This window comes from Anser cygnoides, chromosome 9 (genome assembly GCF_040182565.1).
Source record: "Anser cygnoides isolate HZ-2024a breed goose chromosome 9, Taihu_goose_T2T_genome, whole genome shotgun sequence".
Lineage (NCBI taxonomy): Eukaryota > Metazoa > Chordata > Aves > Anseriformes > Anatidae > Anser > Anser cygnoides.
This window is the reverse complement of record NC_089881.1, coordinates 12058757-12074824: the sequence shown is the minus strand read 5'-3', so window position 1 is coordinate 12074824 and position 16068 is coordinate 12058757. Positions and strand designations below refer to the sequence as shown.

The 16068-nt window shown below is 44.5% G+C and overlaps 1 protein-coding gene across 2 annotated transcripts; it reads right to left on the bottom strand.

Moving 5' to 3' along the window:
• Window positions 1–740: 740 nt before the first annotated feature.
• PPP1R7 (protein phosphatase 1 regulatory subunit 7) lies at window positions 741–16063 on the bottom strand. Of its 2 annotated transcripts, XM_048077343.2 has the most exons (11): window positions 15906–16043; window positions 15331–15408; window positions 15041–15163; window positions 11118–11173; window positions 10074–10139; window positions 9312–9442; window positions 8293–8455; window positions 4753–4869; window positions 3731–3835; window positions 2730–2816; window positions 741–1124 (listed from the first exon to the last, which is right to left on the bottom strand). In XM_048077343.2, exons 2-11 carry the CDS (start codon window positions 15371–15373, stop codon window positions 948–950), a joined length of 1068 nt encoding a protein of 355 aa, XP_047933300.2. In that variant the 5' UTR covers window positions 15374–15408; window positions 15906–16043; the 3' UTR covers window positions 741–947. The 2 variants fall into 2 exon arrangements, with proteins under 2 accessions (XP_047933300.2, XP_047933301.2); XM_048077344.2 differs by lacking the exon at window positions 15331–15408 and having other exon boundaries at window positions 15906–16063.
• Window positions 16064–16068: the final 5 nt, after the last annotated feature.

The following is a 16068-nucleotide window of genomic DNA, read 5'->3' as shown; positions in this document are numbered from 1 at the left end:
TGAGGAGCTGGTTTGAAAGCCTAGCTTGCAGGCCACATCCAGCACTGCCCTATTCTGGAAGAAATCTGAAAGCGAAGGCAGCCTTGACTTCAGCCCAGGAAGGAGCAGCATGCCTTGCCATCTACCATACTTTGCTCTGACAAACCCTGGGAAATCAGGAGGCAAATGAAATCATAACTACCAATTAAAAATCCGAAAACACAGGCTAGATCCCTTCACCTCCCCAGGTGGAGCCCACAGCCCCTGTAACCTCATTCTTTCAAACTCCTTCTCCAGTTCTAGGCTTGGTCTAAAGCTCTACATTTAAACACAGATGCTATATTGCTAGTGGCTCTCTGAAGGCAGCTCATCCAGCCACGTACATCCTCACACTTTCCATAGCTCAGACTTCTCTCCGTCATAACTGTGCTTCAGAAAACTAATTGCTATAGAATTGTCCCCCCCACACACACTCCACAGAGTTTTACATACAGATATTTAGCACTCTGATCTGATGACCTGTATGAGCATTTTTACCAGATTCTTCCCCATGTTAACACTGTCACTGTCTTTCCACATTTTTACAAACCTCCTTTGAGTCTGGATCTGGGACAGTGATGTTCTCAAGGACATCACTAATCTGAAGGTGTCACAGAGTCAACAGAAGTCAGCAAGTGGCTTCAAGTAGAAATGCTCCAGTCTGTGGCAAACAGTCGCTGCCGAAGCCTCCCATATAAATAACAGACACAAGCACAAGGAAGTCTCTTGTGTTAAGATTTAATAATAATAATAACAACATTTCAAAAACAATGAGTGCATTGTACACAAGATCTGGTATTCAGTGTTTTTTATTGACCATTTGCTCTGCGAGTGTCAGCGTACTGAAGACCTGGGGAGTGGTAAGTGGATAAAAAACCCAATTGGGACATTTCTCCAAGGAGGGCAGGGGAGAGAGGGCAGCAGGAGGTTCAGAATCGAACAAACGTGGCATCAATCTGCCGGACAGACGGGAGGGCCAACATGATTTTGCGCCGGTACTGGGGATCCTTCTGCAAAGGGTTTCGCTCCAAATAAACAGTTTCCAAGTTCTTCGCCCCTTTCAGCTCATCCAGGTCACTCCAGCTCTCCACAAGGTTATCATTCATCTGCAGAGCACAGAAGCGCACACTCACACAAACAAATACTTCCATCGAAGCCTGGTTAGCAGGAACCTAGCCAAACCATGGCTGCTCAAGAGGAGTACCACCCAGTGACAGTACAACCTTCAAGTACAGGTAAGAAGTCCCTGTCTACACATCCCTTCTCCCCCTGCGCCCTCCGCATTCTCTCTCACACTCCAAGCCTTGCTATCCAGCACCAGCTTCCTTACAGTCTGTAGAGTGGAGCAGGTGACCTGCGACATAAGACAACACATCTAGTCTGACTGGTTTTGACGGGAAAGCCACAGCAAAACACCGGGACCAACACTTTATGTATTATTCCAGTCCATACTTTGTTCATTTAAGGGTTGGAAACCTTCATGTCAAGGTTTTCGTTGATTGTGGTATCTGTCTTTACTTCCATGACTTCTTGGGTGGGAAGAGAAGGCCTCAAACTGATGCGAAGTGACATTTTCCTCTTCCCTTTACCTCCTCGTTTTCTTACAAACTACTGCTTCTGTGCTCCAAAGAAAGCACCAAGCTCTCTGATTCAGCTTCTCCTCCTGTCAGTACAGGAGCTGCCTCACTGTTTGCACTGGATAGGAATTCCCACGCAAGGGAATGAATGCTTCAACTGTCTGGCAAGGAAGCAAAGTGTGCATGGTGGCCACATGCTGCCCAGCCTAGAGACTACAGCCATGCTTTGGTTTTGGATACATCGGCAGTTACTACAAAAATACCACCTTTAAAAAAAAAAAAAATCAAATGTCCTCCCTCAACAACTGTTCTTCCTCACATCGGGCATTCACAGTCAACTGGAAACTTTGTGCTCCCTGTTTGCTGTGTGGTAAGCAGCTCTATTTTCTACAGCTGCCTCTCTCCATTTATTGCAGTGACAGAAAACTGCTTCATCATTGGGACTGCCAGTGTTCCTGACAAAGACGGTTTTATAGTAAAGACCTTGGACTAAAGTAGCTCTTCCTTCTGCAGATTTGTACACAGCTACCAAAAGATGTCAGAGTACCAATATTTCAGGTGGGGAGTCTCTAAATGTATGCTCACCAGCCTCATGAATGGCAAAGGGCTTCACTGCTCAGGATACCAAAGATAACAAAAGCAACCCTAACAGTTACCTGCCTCCTAGGAATGGAAGTAAACCAGAGACTGTTTAATTTGCTTCATATTTATAACAACATGAACATATCAAGTCTGCTCTAAACCGATACTGTGTTCCAGTGCAGTCGTGAGCCAGTATCAGCTTCTCTCATTACACAGTCATGCTGACTTAAAGAAAGATGAGATCTGCAAAAATAGGACACACTAGGGCTGTTTCATAACCACCACAACCACGAAGGCAGGGCCTATTTCCTAGGTAGGGATAGGCTTGCTACCACTAATCAGAGCCCTGCAAAAATCACATTAGGCTTAACTCTTTCCTTAGGGGGAATCATTATGCTCTATCTGCACAGACTGTCAAAATCTTAAAGACAGTCACCAGAAAGAGTTCACAACAGCTGCCCAAGACAGACACCACCCTCCTGCTGCTCCCCATCAGAGGGGTCTCTCTCACCGTGCACAGATGTTTCAGGGAACAGTTCCACCTGCACTTACCCAAAACTCCTGCAGCTCCGTTAGGTGACTGATATTTTCAATCTTCTTGATTCTATTAGATGCAATGTCCAGCATTGTGAGTTTGTTCTAGACAAACAAAAAAAAGACATTACACTGGATTTCCTTTCATCTTTTCTGTCTTACTTTGTCAGGCCAGAGTTGAAAGTCGTTAGAAGCAATGATGCGTTACTGCCAGCTGTTTAAAGGCAGCACGACAAGTACTCTCACTGTCTACATATAGCAAGAAAAACTGTTTTTAATTAAGCCGAGTTACTGACCTTCCAGAAGCCATGAGGCAAAAATGAAAGCAACTACTGGTTGAATGACAATTGCCAGCCACGGGCACCTAAAAAGTAAGCTTTCCTCATAGTATGTTAAGAGAAATCCATTAAAAATTGGATCAGAAGTGTCCTCCTGAGCAGTAGAGCTGAATAAACGTTTTGCAGCAGGAAGCTCAATAGTTTTAGAGAAAGTTTTTTTCTGCCTTGTATGCAATCAACCAAGTTGCAGATTTCTCATCTCTCCTACAGTGCCACCTGCTGTTGGGTGAGAATGAAAATGCTACACACACCCGTGAAATCAGTCCTATCCAGAAATCTAGAAACGTATACGGGCAATGGCAAGCCACATGCCATGGCTTGCCCCTTTCACTTCCAGCTCCACTCCTATCGGAAAGGACTCAGTTATCTACAGATGGCTGTCTGAAAGGCTGCAGAGACAGCCAGCAGTGGCTATCAAGTCTTTCCACTGCTCAAGATCCACCAGGCTGCTCCATTAACCACGTGCCCTGAACTTCCCAACACCCACCTGCCAGTCACAAAAAAAAAATCTGCTCCAGAACATCTGGAGGAGCTTCATAAATGTAAAATAGTTTTAGATAACCAATACTTGGATCTTCCTGGTCTTTTCAAGACACTGAGGACCCCACGTGTAACTGGGGAAGCTGAGGAACAAAAGCTCCCTAAAGGGCAACAGTTCAGACGTGCTTTTGGCCTGCTCACATTGTTCTCCAGTCCCTCGATGACTTCGATGCCATTGTTGCTGAGGTACAACTCACGCAAATTCACCAAGTTCTGCAGCCCCTCAATCTTGGTCAGACGGTTACTCTGAAAGTGTAACAGCAGTTAAAGTTCACTCTAAAAAACAAAATATACGCGAGTCATTGGAGGAGAAGTATTTCTCTGAAGCATGGATGGGAAGGGAAAATAGTCTGCTTGGCTTCCCATTGATCCTGTGCGCTCAGTTTGTTGGATCTCTGTGCCACTGTGCTCAAGGACGTTCCAGAAGAGCCAGAGTTTCCAAGCTTAGTAGAGTCAGATCCTGACTCTCCCATCAGAAGTTGTAGCCTGAAAATTTTCTACTTGGTCTATTTAGAAACAAGTCTATGCACTGATAGCATTCATTTTGTAGGTCTTTTTAACGGAATGGTCCTAAAGGAAGTTGCATGACTTTAGTCACGATACACACTGCTATATATAGCTCTGTAAATCCTATAAAATAAGATGCCTACAGGTACTGCAACACACAGCAAGTAACACCTAGAAATAATTGTAAGGGATACCAGAATCTACTCGCTTTGTCATGTATTTATTCCACCCTCTAGAAAAGGCTGGGACATTCCCCTAGCTCATTAAGGACACATTTCATTCAGCACAAGCTTATTCACATTTCCCCCCTCTTCAGGCAGAAGGTAGTGACACTGAGCCACTGCCACTACGTGCACTTCCCTGGCATAACTCATTTGATGTTACTCTGCAGTACCTCAGGAAGGGAGTGGGGGGATAACATTCGTTTCCTGTCCTCTCTCACAAAAACCAAGCATTTGTTTTATCATTTTAGCAGTGTCAATCTCATTTAGTACCAAAGGACAAGAAAAGACAGCACAAAAAATCTCACTATTCCCATAAAGCAGTTTGACCCAGACACCAGAGACCCACTGACTCCACAGAGCTTACTGTAAGTTACAAGGTTGGTCCCGTAACAAGGGTGTTCAACACGTAACGATATGGAGCAGAATCAGTACCTGTATGCTGAGCACAGTCAGGTTCGTCAGTGCATCCAAGTTCTGGAGCTTGCTGATCTTATTCTTTCCAAGGAACAGGCTGTCGAGGTTAGTCAAGGCGTCAATGTTTTCAATTGCCTGCAAAATGACCAAAGGAGACAGCGTTGCTGGGATGCAAAACTGCAGCCTGTAGGTGCGGCTGGCATTTTCTAGCCTCAACCTGTGCAGCTGCACTCCGCTGCAAGACAAGCCTGCCGGTTCCAAACACAAACTGTGCACAAGGTAGGGCCTCCCTCAAAGAGCAGGGTGAGCGCAGTGACAGCGAGCCTCAGCTTGTGACTGCTGGCTCGCAGCATTACTGTTTGCGGACTTTCAGCAGGGGTCACGTCACTGTCACATCACTTTGTCCTCTGTTGCCACCACCGTCCAGGCCAGGGAAGAGAACGAACAGGCACAAGGAGCACTGAAGGGGACATTCCCTGGGCATGAGGCGCTTCCAGGGCACAGGTACTCATTTGTGAAGCAAGAGTAGCTGTCACCGGTGAATGGAAAGACTCTGGGAATGGAAAATGTAATTCCCAAATTTAGTCCTGACCATCAACGATTAAAGCAGTCGGAGCCAAGCTGCTCCACGTCTCAGTTTCTCTGTCATAAGCAAGGTTAACTGTCTGATGGGTGTATCTAGGTAAGCATGACACAAGGTGTTAATACATTTAACTGCAGGCTATATATTCATGCTACCGGCAGAACTTACACGTACCAATTTAAGCGATATATACCTGTTAAATACACACACTACTGACAGAACATACACACTGCACAAATTTAAGTCCCGAGCTCAGCTGTCAGTGGGAGAAAAGACCTCTGTGAGGCATCAAAACGAACCATTCTTTATTTACAAAGGAAGGGGCACCAGAAAGCATGAAGAGAAGAGTAAAAAAGACATGGCAAGAAAAGGGGAGAAGGATAGATTTAGAAAAGGCTCCTGTAAAAAGAAAGAAAATGCTTTTTTTTTTTCCCCCAGGGGACAGCCAGAAAAAAAAAAATCAAAGAAAAAAGGTGCTGTTAAAAAGATGTGAATTTTAAAAACAGATTTCAGCTCACAGAAAAGCAGCAACATGGATACAGATATACACACAGCTGTGCATCTGTGGTTAAATATCTCGTGACACCTCAGCTTTTCCCCATCCTTCTTGCCTGGCGATTTCAGAGACTAACAGTGCTGGTGTGACAGGACACCAAGTCCTAGCACCACGTAGTTTTCTGCGTGCGCACGCTTCTGGGCAAGGGAAGGCAGAGGAAGAGGGACAAGTGCACACAACGTATTACAGGTAAGCTCTGGAAAGGAAAGAATCTTTTCAACCTCTATCCCAGAATTGCCAACAGATTCAATGTAAGTTGTTTTATCAGCTCATATTTGGACTCACCCTCCTTCTAGCCTGTGGACTTACCCCTGCTTTGGCCTTGCAAGAAAATAATAGATTTGTTTCTCATTGGTAGCTCCCCCAGCCCTGAGGAGGAAATACTTGTGATTCTGAGGGTATTGAGAAGAAATAATCAGAAAAAAAAGCTATTTAAAGCTATAAAAAAGCCACGCTTAAGTGAGAGTATGAAACAGATGGGCATGAGGAAAAAAACTTGGGAACAAATAAAGTGCTTGCCTCGTAGTTGCCTCAGTCCAACTTTGGAAAGAAAAGCATGAAAGTGCATTAGCTCAGGCATAAAATTATGTTTCCTCACCATTCACATAAAAAGGACAGAGCTATGAGTGCTTAATAAGTCATGACAGACTCCAGGGTAAGTGTGCACCAAGAGGTTAGAGTTTTGCAGCAAAACAACTCAGACAGCATTACTGCAGGAGCTTTCATGTGCAGGGTATGAACTTATCAAGCACCCCAGAACCAAGAACACTGCCTGAACAGACAGCCCATAGGCTTTCGTCCTACAGAGTTAAGGATATGCCCACCTATACAGCATGGAGCCAGGCTATCCTGCTGGCAGAAAACTATCAGAAGAGTTCTAGGCGTCCTCAAATAACAAGATGTTTTTTTTTCATGCCTACACTAGACATTACCGGGTTTCTCACTCCAGTAAAGCAGCCAGAAGCACAGAGCAGTGCTGTTTGAAGAAGCCAGAACAGAATTAACAGATAAACGCTAAAAATAGTTTAGCTGTGTTACCCACACAGTAGTATAACTTTTCTTTTTTAAACATGCACAGTCTCAGTGCTGCAAAAATACATGTAAAATAAACGCAACCTTGTTCTTTAAAATATAATTTTAGGCTTGATAACACTGGTGGCAATATACCACCTAAGTGTCCATACAGAAATCTAGCTGGATTTTTTTTCCCCACACGATAATGATGTTCAGATATGGAATGTAATATTTTTAACCCAGCTTTTGAAATGAAAGAATAAGTGTGCTTAGCCTATTACATTTCTGAATACACAAACTGCATCCCTCTAGGTCACGTTCCCCAGCCTATGCAATCTGTAAGGTTCCTAGTTGCTTATTTGGCTGATGTTCTCCCACTTGGGATTTATTCCCAGAAGTAATTTAGTTTCCAAACTAATAACTTCTTAGATAGAGAAGTCAGTCCAGTTTAGCTTTATGGGAAAAATGAAATTTTTCCAGTTCATAAAAGCAGCAACCATTTCTGCCTTAAAAGGCTTTTTATAATAGCTTTTGTTTCCTTCTTTCCTAGAAGGAGAAGCGTGCTTCCAAAATGGTTGCAATATAGAGGACAAACAGGTATTTTCTTCATCTGCTCCTTCAGCATAACAAACAGTTTTTCAGTGACTGTAACTGGGGAGTGTCAACTTATACAATTTTCAGATTGGAAAAATGCTCACTTGTAACCATTATTTTCTAAAGCATACATCATCGAAGAAGTTTCTAAAGAATTTGTTTACTTTGCACATTGCAGCTCTTTTGTGTTGGCTGTTTCACCAATTCTCTTATGAACTGGGCAAGATGCGGAAAAGCGTGCCTTATGGAGAGCAAAGACTACTCAGAACTGCTTCCCTTCAAGTGGCACAGACTTTAAATCAGCAGAGCTGGAGAGGTCACTAACTGAACCGTAAGATAAAGCACTCAGCAGTGGAGCATCCGTTTTTTGAGGCACTTCAGAGTAAAGTCAAGAAAGATCTTTTTCCTGAGGGAGACTAACAGAATTATCAATTATACATACGAATCTGAAACTACAACTACATCTGAACTCAACAGTGCCAGCCTCCAGGAAGGTAAGAGAAAGCAGTAACTGCTAGTTTTGATAGGCTTGGCTCTCTATCAAGAGGAAACTGTCATCTGCAAGAGGCCGCACACAGGGGATGCATTAGAGAGAGATTCATCAATAGTAGTTTAGTAGCCAGGCACTACATGCATACATAATTAAAGAATTCAGCAGGCGCAGCAAACAAGCAATTACACATTAAATGGCTAGAACAATAAAAACAGCAAAATTGCAAGTAAAAGTCAGTGCACTGCACTTTTGGAAAGGGCTAATCCCAAGCCAAAGAGCTCAAAACTCTTCAGCTAACATCCCGTACAGCGAGCCTACCCGAATTCGATTGGATCCCAACTCTAACATCTGTAACAGCTGCAAGTGGCTCAAATTCTCAATTTTGGCGATTTTGTTGTTGACAAGGAAGAGTTTTTTAAGTTGGGTAAGCCGATCTAGTCCTTCAATGTGTCGCAGAACATTAAACGAGATGTCCAGGATCCTGAGGTAAAACAAAACAAAGGCCTCTTCAGTCCAGGAGGCACGAACGATTCCAGAAGGGACATTTGTAAATCGGTGGTGAACCTCACTACCTACAGAAGCGCTTTGCTAGGCCCTGAGTCACACGCGGCATTTCTTTTATCAGAAATAAATATAACTTTCAAAATACTTCCACAGCATAACAAGGGAAAAAAATAGACATGTAACACGCAAAGGATAGACCTTATTTTGCCCAGTTGTGGAGCTGCCACTCTGGGAGGCAGCCAACCTTCAGTACTGCACAGTCTGTAGGAAATGCACGTCCCTAAAAGCTCAGCCTCTCTGCGGACAAGGACCGGGCCTCCCCTAAGCATGAAGCAGCTGCAACTGCAGGAAGTAGGTCACTCCTCCTCAACCCCAGTGGAAACAGTTTCACGATCTGTCTCCAGAGCGATCAAGGACCAGTGCCAGAAGCTAGGAGGAGCACTACTCCTTCCTCATGTCCCCCGCAAAGTGTCAAGTCTCTCGCCATTTTCCGCAGGAAGGTCAGCCTGCTACACGGAGCTCGCATCGTCAATACCAAGGGATGCCCGAGTGCGTCTGTACCCGGAGAGAAGCTGCAGCCACCTAGCACTCTTACTGTCTCACAGAGCACACATTTCGTGCCCAGCTGACTGTCCCTGTTGAGCTCCAGGATAATGAAATTATTTTACCACACAGGTTAAATACCAAGGGAGACCAGACCTTGTCCTTCACAGAGCACCCAAACGAATCGTGAGAAGGGCCTGGGTGGTAAAGGCTGGAATAAGCACGGCACATGTAACTCACTGCGTGGCAAAACACCCTCAGGCTAATCCTGGTGATTCCCTGTGACTCACTCAAGTTCCGTTAGAGCCTCCAAGTTCTCAATCTTCCGAATCTGATTGTCGTAGAGATCCAGCTCCCGCAAGGTCTGCAATTGCTCCAGGTTCTCAATGCGCTTAACCAAGTTCTGACGCAGACACAGAGTCTAACAGTTGAAGAAAAGTTTAAAAACAATCAGGAAGATAGATACAAATGACAGCATGTAATGCCTCTTGGCACACAGACAGTTAGTTTTTAGGGTTATCCATAAAGTTTTGTGGATTATTTGTTTCTGTTTTGTTTTTTAATAGAATTTTCCTCGTTTTCTTCCAACGCTACGGAAGGAAAGCTTTTCACCATGAAGGTGGTCGGACACCAGAACGGGGCCCCAGAGAGACTGTGTAACTGTAATGTAATCTTGGAAACATTCAAGAGCTCAACTGGACAAGGCCTTGAGCAACATGCTCAAACTGGACCTGCTTTGAGCAGGGAGTTACGAGAGACTTCCAGAGGTCCTTTCCAGTCTAGAATATTCTTTGTTAAGCCTGTGCAAGTACAAAATCCATCTCTTAGAATTAACCATGACTTGTTCTCTCTCATTCACTTCCAAAACCAACTTTCAAAACCCCAGCATTTTTTATTACTACTTGACAAATGGGTAAACCTTCTTTGGTCAAGCATAAGGTGAACTCGTTAGGATCTCAGCCAAAGAGAGACCCGTATGTTTGTTCTCTAATAGATCAGACGTGCAAAATGTCCAGCTCCAAGAGACATTCTCTGTTACTTAGGACCATTACCTTCACTTTCTTGAGCACCTCAAATCCTTCAATTTTTCCAATTCGGAAATGATTCAGGTCCACATCCTGAAAGAGAAACGGAGGTCAGAGGGATTCAGCAAGTGTTTCAGAACACTCTTCAAGACTAACCTGGTACTTTGTTGTAAGGAAAATTGTTGACTTACAAAATTCATAGCTCGTAAAAACTTCCCTTTAAAGAGCTTGTGACAATTTGTTTTGGAATATGATATTTCCACCAAAGGTGAAGTATGGGGCCTAAGCTCACCAGCTGCAAAGGCAGCATCTATGAAAGTGCAACAGCCCTTTCCTGAGTCTCTGCTTTGTTTCACCAATAGGGGACTTCTTTTTTTCCTCCAGTAAATTTGGAACTTACTGAGAAAGACAAATTCTGTTTTCTGGCTTGAATAAAGTACTGCACAAAATTCTCCTACCCACTTTGCTAGGGTGTAACTGGAACACACCCCGCTATTTCCAGTTCCAGGCCTCAGGTGGGTAAGAACCGCTAGTAGTTCAAACAATCTGGTGGTTCTGCGAACGTAACTCGGCGCTGGCAAACAGCTAAAGCACTTCACATCTATGCTGCTCAGCCCCAGATGCTCTAGTTTTACAGGTCAAACAAAGAGACCTTCATCACCCAGGCTCAGAAATTCTCCAGTGCACAGGCTCAGGAGGCTGCCTATGCCCAGGCACAAGGCCAGTTGTGTCGCTGTGTCTCTTACAAATCACGGGTCTGACTGCATCACCCACTTCATTAAAGATTCTCACAAAAGCTCGTACCCCATCGGTGATGCTCCCAGCATAGCCCCACTTTCAGTGTCTCCATGTTTATTCCAAAATTCAGAATGACCCACAAAAGGTTTTGGATTTTGATCAAGAATAATACACCTCTACTTCTGGTCTAAAGGCTCTGAATCAATTCTGGGGAAGACGGCATAGCCAGCACCTTCAGAAGAACCGGACCTCATAACCAGGTGTCGATACTTGCCTTTGCTATCCTTTTCTTCCTTCTGTGTAAAGCCCATAAGGACAAAAATCTGCCTTTACCTCAGCTTCTGGATCCAGGCTAATTGTCTCCATGTCCACTGGTGTCTCTGCTTCTCCTGCAGCAGAAGCAGATACATTATAAAGTTCTGCTACATGATTGCAAAAGGCAAGATGACAACAGCTAACATCCAGAGAGACAAACACCCTCTGAAGAGGGAACACGTGCACACTTCAGATACTCTGCTGCATTAAAAATACGTTTCACCTGTCTGGCTTCTCGACATGACAGCTAGTCATGAAAACAAAGTTTTATTTTTGAATAGAATTTCAGGCCTAAGTACAAAGGACAGAAAGAACAGCGCCTTACCCAGCCTGCTTACGTGGCTGCTGAATAACGCTGGCTTCAGGTTGATCTTGGCAGGATTCTTTTTCTTTACAGTTAGGGCCATCATCTCTCTGAAGATACACCCTCTGAAGTGTCTGTGCTCCTCAGACATCCTAACATCAGTGCCAAGAGGGAATCTAAGCACACCTAAACTATCTAGCGATAGTGCCAAGAATGACCAAGCATCTCAGCAATCCCACCCTTCAGCTTTCCTTGCATAACTACTGCCAGTTTATGGCAATGTTGTGCCCTCTTCTGCATGGATCTCCCTTCTTTTGTTTGAATGAACTCACTAATACGCTAGCAAACACTGTTTATCACGCTGCATACATTTTCTTGGGAAATGCTTTTGTAGCTCTGGAAGACAGCCCAACATTTGCTGTGCTTCTATCACAGCACAAGAGGGAGCGAAGTTTAGTGGATAAATTCACGATGAATAATTCATGCCCGATTCTCATTTGTTGAGGATGGTGTGCTGGTTGCATCAATCTCCAGAGAAAGTCTAATTAGACTTTGCAGAACAGACATACAACGTGCAACCCCTTTCCATTTCACGTGCGTAGCTTCTGTCTCTGCTACCAAAAAACTAGAAGGATATTTAATTAGCCAAGTCCCAAAGGCTCTGGATTAACTCCTCATTACAGGATGCGAGCTCATTCCATAACCCAGAAGTAACGAATGCATTCATAGCCCAGCATGGTCACAATGCCCATGCAAATGCCAAATATCCTCAGTACTTAACGAGTTTTTCCTACAGATGCTTGGAATTATCTGCGATATTGTAAGGATTAACAGTACAAACAGTGCAGATTTTAATACTGCCAGACTCCAAGGTTTTAATAGCTGCACACTCTGCCTTACCTTCCTGCATTTGGCCGTGGCTCTTGCCTGAGCATTCAAACAGGAAGGAGTCCTAACGGAACTCACAGAAATGAAGACTGAAAAACAATCCTCTGTCCCTCTTCTTCTAATGTTGCATATAGCATAAATTAGCAGGGAGCATGAACTCTATTTCAGGGATGTGAAATGAGCTGGCAGGCTTGGTGACGCTGAGTGGTGGTATAGAAATGCCACCAAAACTGACACGCATACATACGCCTGTCAGTACTTTGGCAGCGGGCAGCACCTTCATTCTCTTATTTTTCTTCCAGATGGGGAGCAATGCACTTCAGCAGAGGAGCGGGACACGCTCCCCAGCTGCAGCTCTTTGACCTATTTCTAGGGCGCAAAATCTGCCAGTACGAAGTGCTCCAAGACAAAGGAGCAGCCTAGCTGAACTCACAGCCAGCAGGAACACAGCCCAAGTTTGGAACGACAGTTACTTGAGATAACACATTTTCTTAAAAAAGCAAACAATTCCCCTCGTATTGAGTTGTACAAGCAGTAAGGAACTTCTTCTGGGACTTTTTGCCATATGACTTTGAGTGACCAGCCCTGGTAGTGCCAGCACAGACAAAAAGCACACAACCCTGATGGCACCAAACCAAATCACACCGGAGAAATGCAACAACTTCACAGCAATAAAAACAACTTAAAACTAATAGGCATAAACATTTCCGTAATAAGGTTGGCTCCCAGAAAGTTTATGTACTGTATATAAATACTCCCCATATAGTAGCCTGTGTGCTGATCACACCGACAAATCAGTGTCGTGATGAGAATACGAACTGCAATTGCACTTGCACACAGTAAGTATGCAAACAGCCCACAATTTTTAATGCAGCAGGTTTCTCAAGGGGGGAAAAAATATTGCTCTGGCACTGAAGTTACTTAAGCAAGTTTTCGTGAAACCCATGCCTGCAAGCTAGACAGCTCTGCAAACGTAGGGAAGACGACAACATTCAGGAAAGCCGAGTTCCGCAGTACAGAGCAGCAGTTACTGAGTTACGTAAATCCACAGCATCGCAACCGTTTAAAGCAGCTGAAAGCCTAACTGCACTTTTTAAGTGCATATGCATGAAAAATATTATAAATAGCTGTTAGAAGCTTTCTCACAAAGGCGCTATTCCTCAGAGAATTAGCTAAACAATGAAATTGAAGTTTCAGCTGTTCGAGCTCTATTTTTGATCCTCAGCGAACAACGTGGAGGACTGTTCGTTTTGTTTTTTTAGCTGAGCAACTCAAAAGCTGGCTGAAGAAACTAACTCGAGCGTTCCAGCATTATTCCTCTGCTTGGTTTCTGCCCTAAAATAAGTTTTCTGAATCCTAACAGCTTGGAAGGAGACAGAATGCCGATCCAGTTGTTACGGTAAAGAGTATCCGATGCAATTCAGACAAATCTGAAGTTGTTTTTCCTGCCTCCACTTGGGATAAAAGTACGTCATCTGAAGTCATTTCTCTAATATTACAATTCCCAAGGGAGCAACATAGAAAACACAACCTCACATGCACAAATCAATTAAGCCAGCTAAATAAATATTCAAAATGGGACATGTACGCAAAGGAAAACCACGGCAGGCTGATCTGAGTGGTTCTTTTGACCACCTAGTGCTTGGGATTTACCATTTGTGAGATGTGCTCTTGTCCTTTTCAAGATATCATCACACCATTGTTCAACTTCCAGTTTGTTGGGCGATTTATTTATTTTTTAATGGTTAACACTGAATTGTTAACAACCAAGAGGGAATTCATTTAGTTAAGAAGTGAGATTTCAAACTCTCACAAGAATTTGGGAGTTTGGAAGACGCTCTCACCAAGTCTAAGGAACAAGGGTAAATTAGGAGGGATTTCTAGTACATAAACAGTCAAAAATTTGCTGCAAAAAAAATTCTGTATTATTTCCCTTCCATTTTTAGACCAACAACTACACAAGCACGTCTATCAAAAAGGAAGCTATTACATCTCAAATTGTTAGCTAGCATTATTAAAAGGCCAGAAAATATTGCCACATGGAGTCTTCAGAAATTGATTTGCTCTGACGAATTCTATGCAAGCTACTCTAAAACATGCATTACCATCAGACACACACAGGCTTAGAAAAGCCTGTCAAAATTTCTACCCAATGCGCTGTTACAAACCGGGAAAACAGCAGTGAAAGTTTGAAGTCAAGAGAATTCAAAAAGGTGCCATTTTGATGTCTTAGCACTTTCAATTTAGAAAAAAAATCAAGAGCTTTCTTCAACCTATCTAGAAATAGTCTTCTCTACCTTCCAAAGGAATCTGGCAATTTTTAAAGTTAAAAACTACACACATTAAAGCAGAATTACGAAGAGCTGTTTTTGCTTGTTTCTAATGAACACTTCCAGCATCTCTCTACAGAAAGCAGTAACTTTCACACACAAAAAAATATGAAAAAAGCTGCTTTGCATGTCGATGGTACGGATTTCAAAGAGAAGCACGGTTCCATACGCGGCCAAAGAAGGAAAAAATGAAGGTCTAATATCAGTGGATCCATAAAAGAAGGCAGCTTTACTCTAGCAACGATTACACTACGATCATCCTTTTTTAAAAGTCTTCTCTTGCAGAGATGCACGTTATTAGCTAACACTGACAGAACCCCTGTGCAGCTAGGAGAAACACGGAGGACTGACACACGTGTGTGACCGCACGCCCCGTAAAATGACGCTTCCTAAAGCGATCGCTGAGGTCGGCAAGGTACCTGCGGAGTTCTCGCCATTCTGCTCGTCTCTCAGGCTCTGCTGGCTGAGGTCTGTTACTAAGCACGCTGCTTGCTTCTTCCCTTCTTCATCTCCCGACTCCTCTGATTCGATCCGCTTATCAACTGCACGAGACAGACAGCAGCAGAATTAGCCTACTTCTGGCAGTGGGGCGGGGGGAAGAAGCAGCAAGCAGATATAACAACCAGGACTCACATATACCACTAGGCAGTTAGTAGAAATCCTAAATTAACTAATTGAAAGGTTTAGTCTTAAATAAAAGGCCTCTTACCCCTTGTTTCTACTTTGATTTTGGATGCACTTTTTCCTCCCATCACATCTTCCTAAAACCAACAATCTGGGAAGAAGACTGGAGGAAAAAGGAAATTTCTTAGATCAATGAAGTGCAATTCCAAAGATTACGGAGATGGAAGTAGAGTCGTTACATTTAAAGACCTTTTAGAAAAAAATAAATGAACAAACCAGTACCGTGTACCGCAGTGCCAGGGGCACGAAGCGAAAGGAAAAAGAGGAGAATTTTCCTTTGCCAAAAGGAAAAAAAGGGAGAGCCCACGAGTGTCCCTGCCGCTACTGGAGCCGTGTCCCCGGCACAGCCGCCCTGCCCTGGGGGCCCGATGCCAAGCAGGCGGGCACGCTTCTCCTCCCCGCCTTTATTTATTTATTCTTTTACGCCCCGGCCGCCTCCGCAGCCCCCTCCTGCCACCTCTCCCCGCCGGGGCGGCCCCAGGCTGCACCCCCGGGGGCTGCCCGAGCCCCTCCGCGGGCTGTCCGGCGGGGAGCGGCGCCCTGGCGCCGTGTCGCGACATGTCGCGCCGAGCCTTGCCCGGCCCCCCCGCGGGCTCTCACCCTCCATCATCTCCTGCGGCCCCTCTCCGCTCACCGCCGCCATCTTGCTTCTCCTCCCCCCGCCCCCTGCCGGAAACCGCCTCGCCGCCGGCCGCGACCAATCAGAGGCCGGCCCTGGCGCCGCGCCGCAGCCAATCGCCGCTGCGGGCCCTGCGCCCCGAGG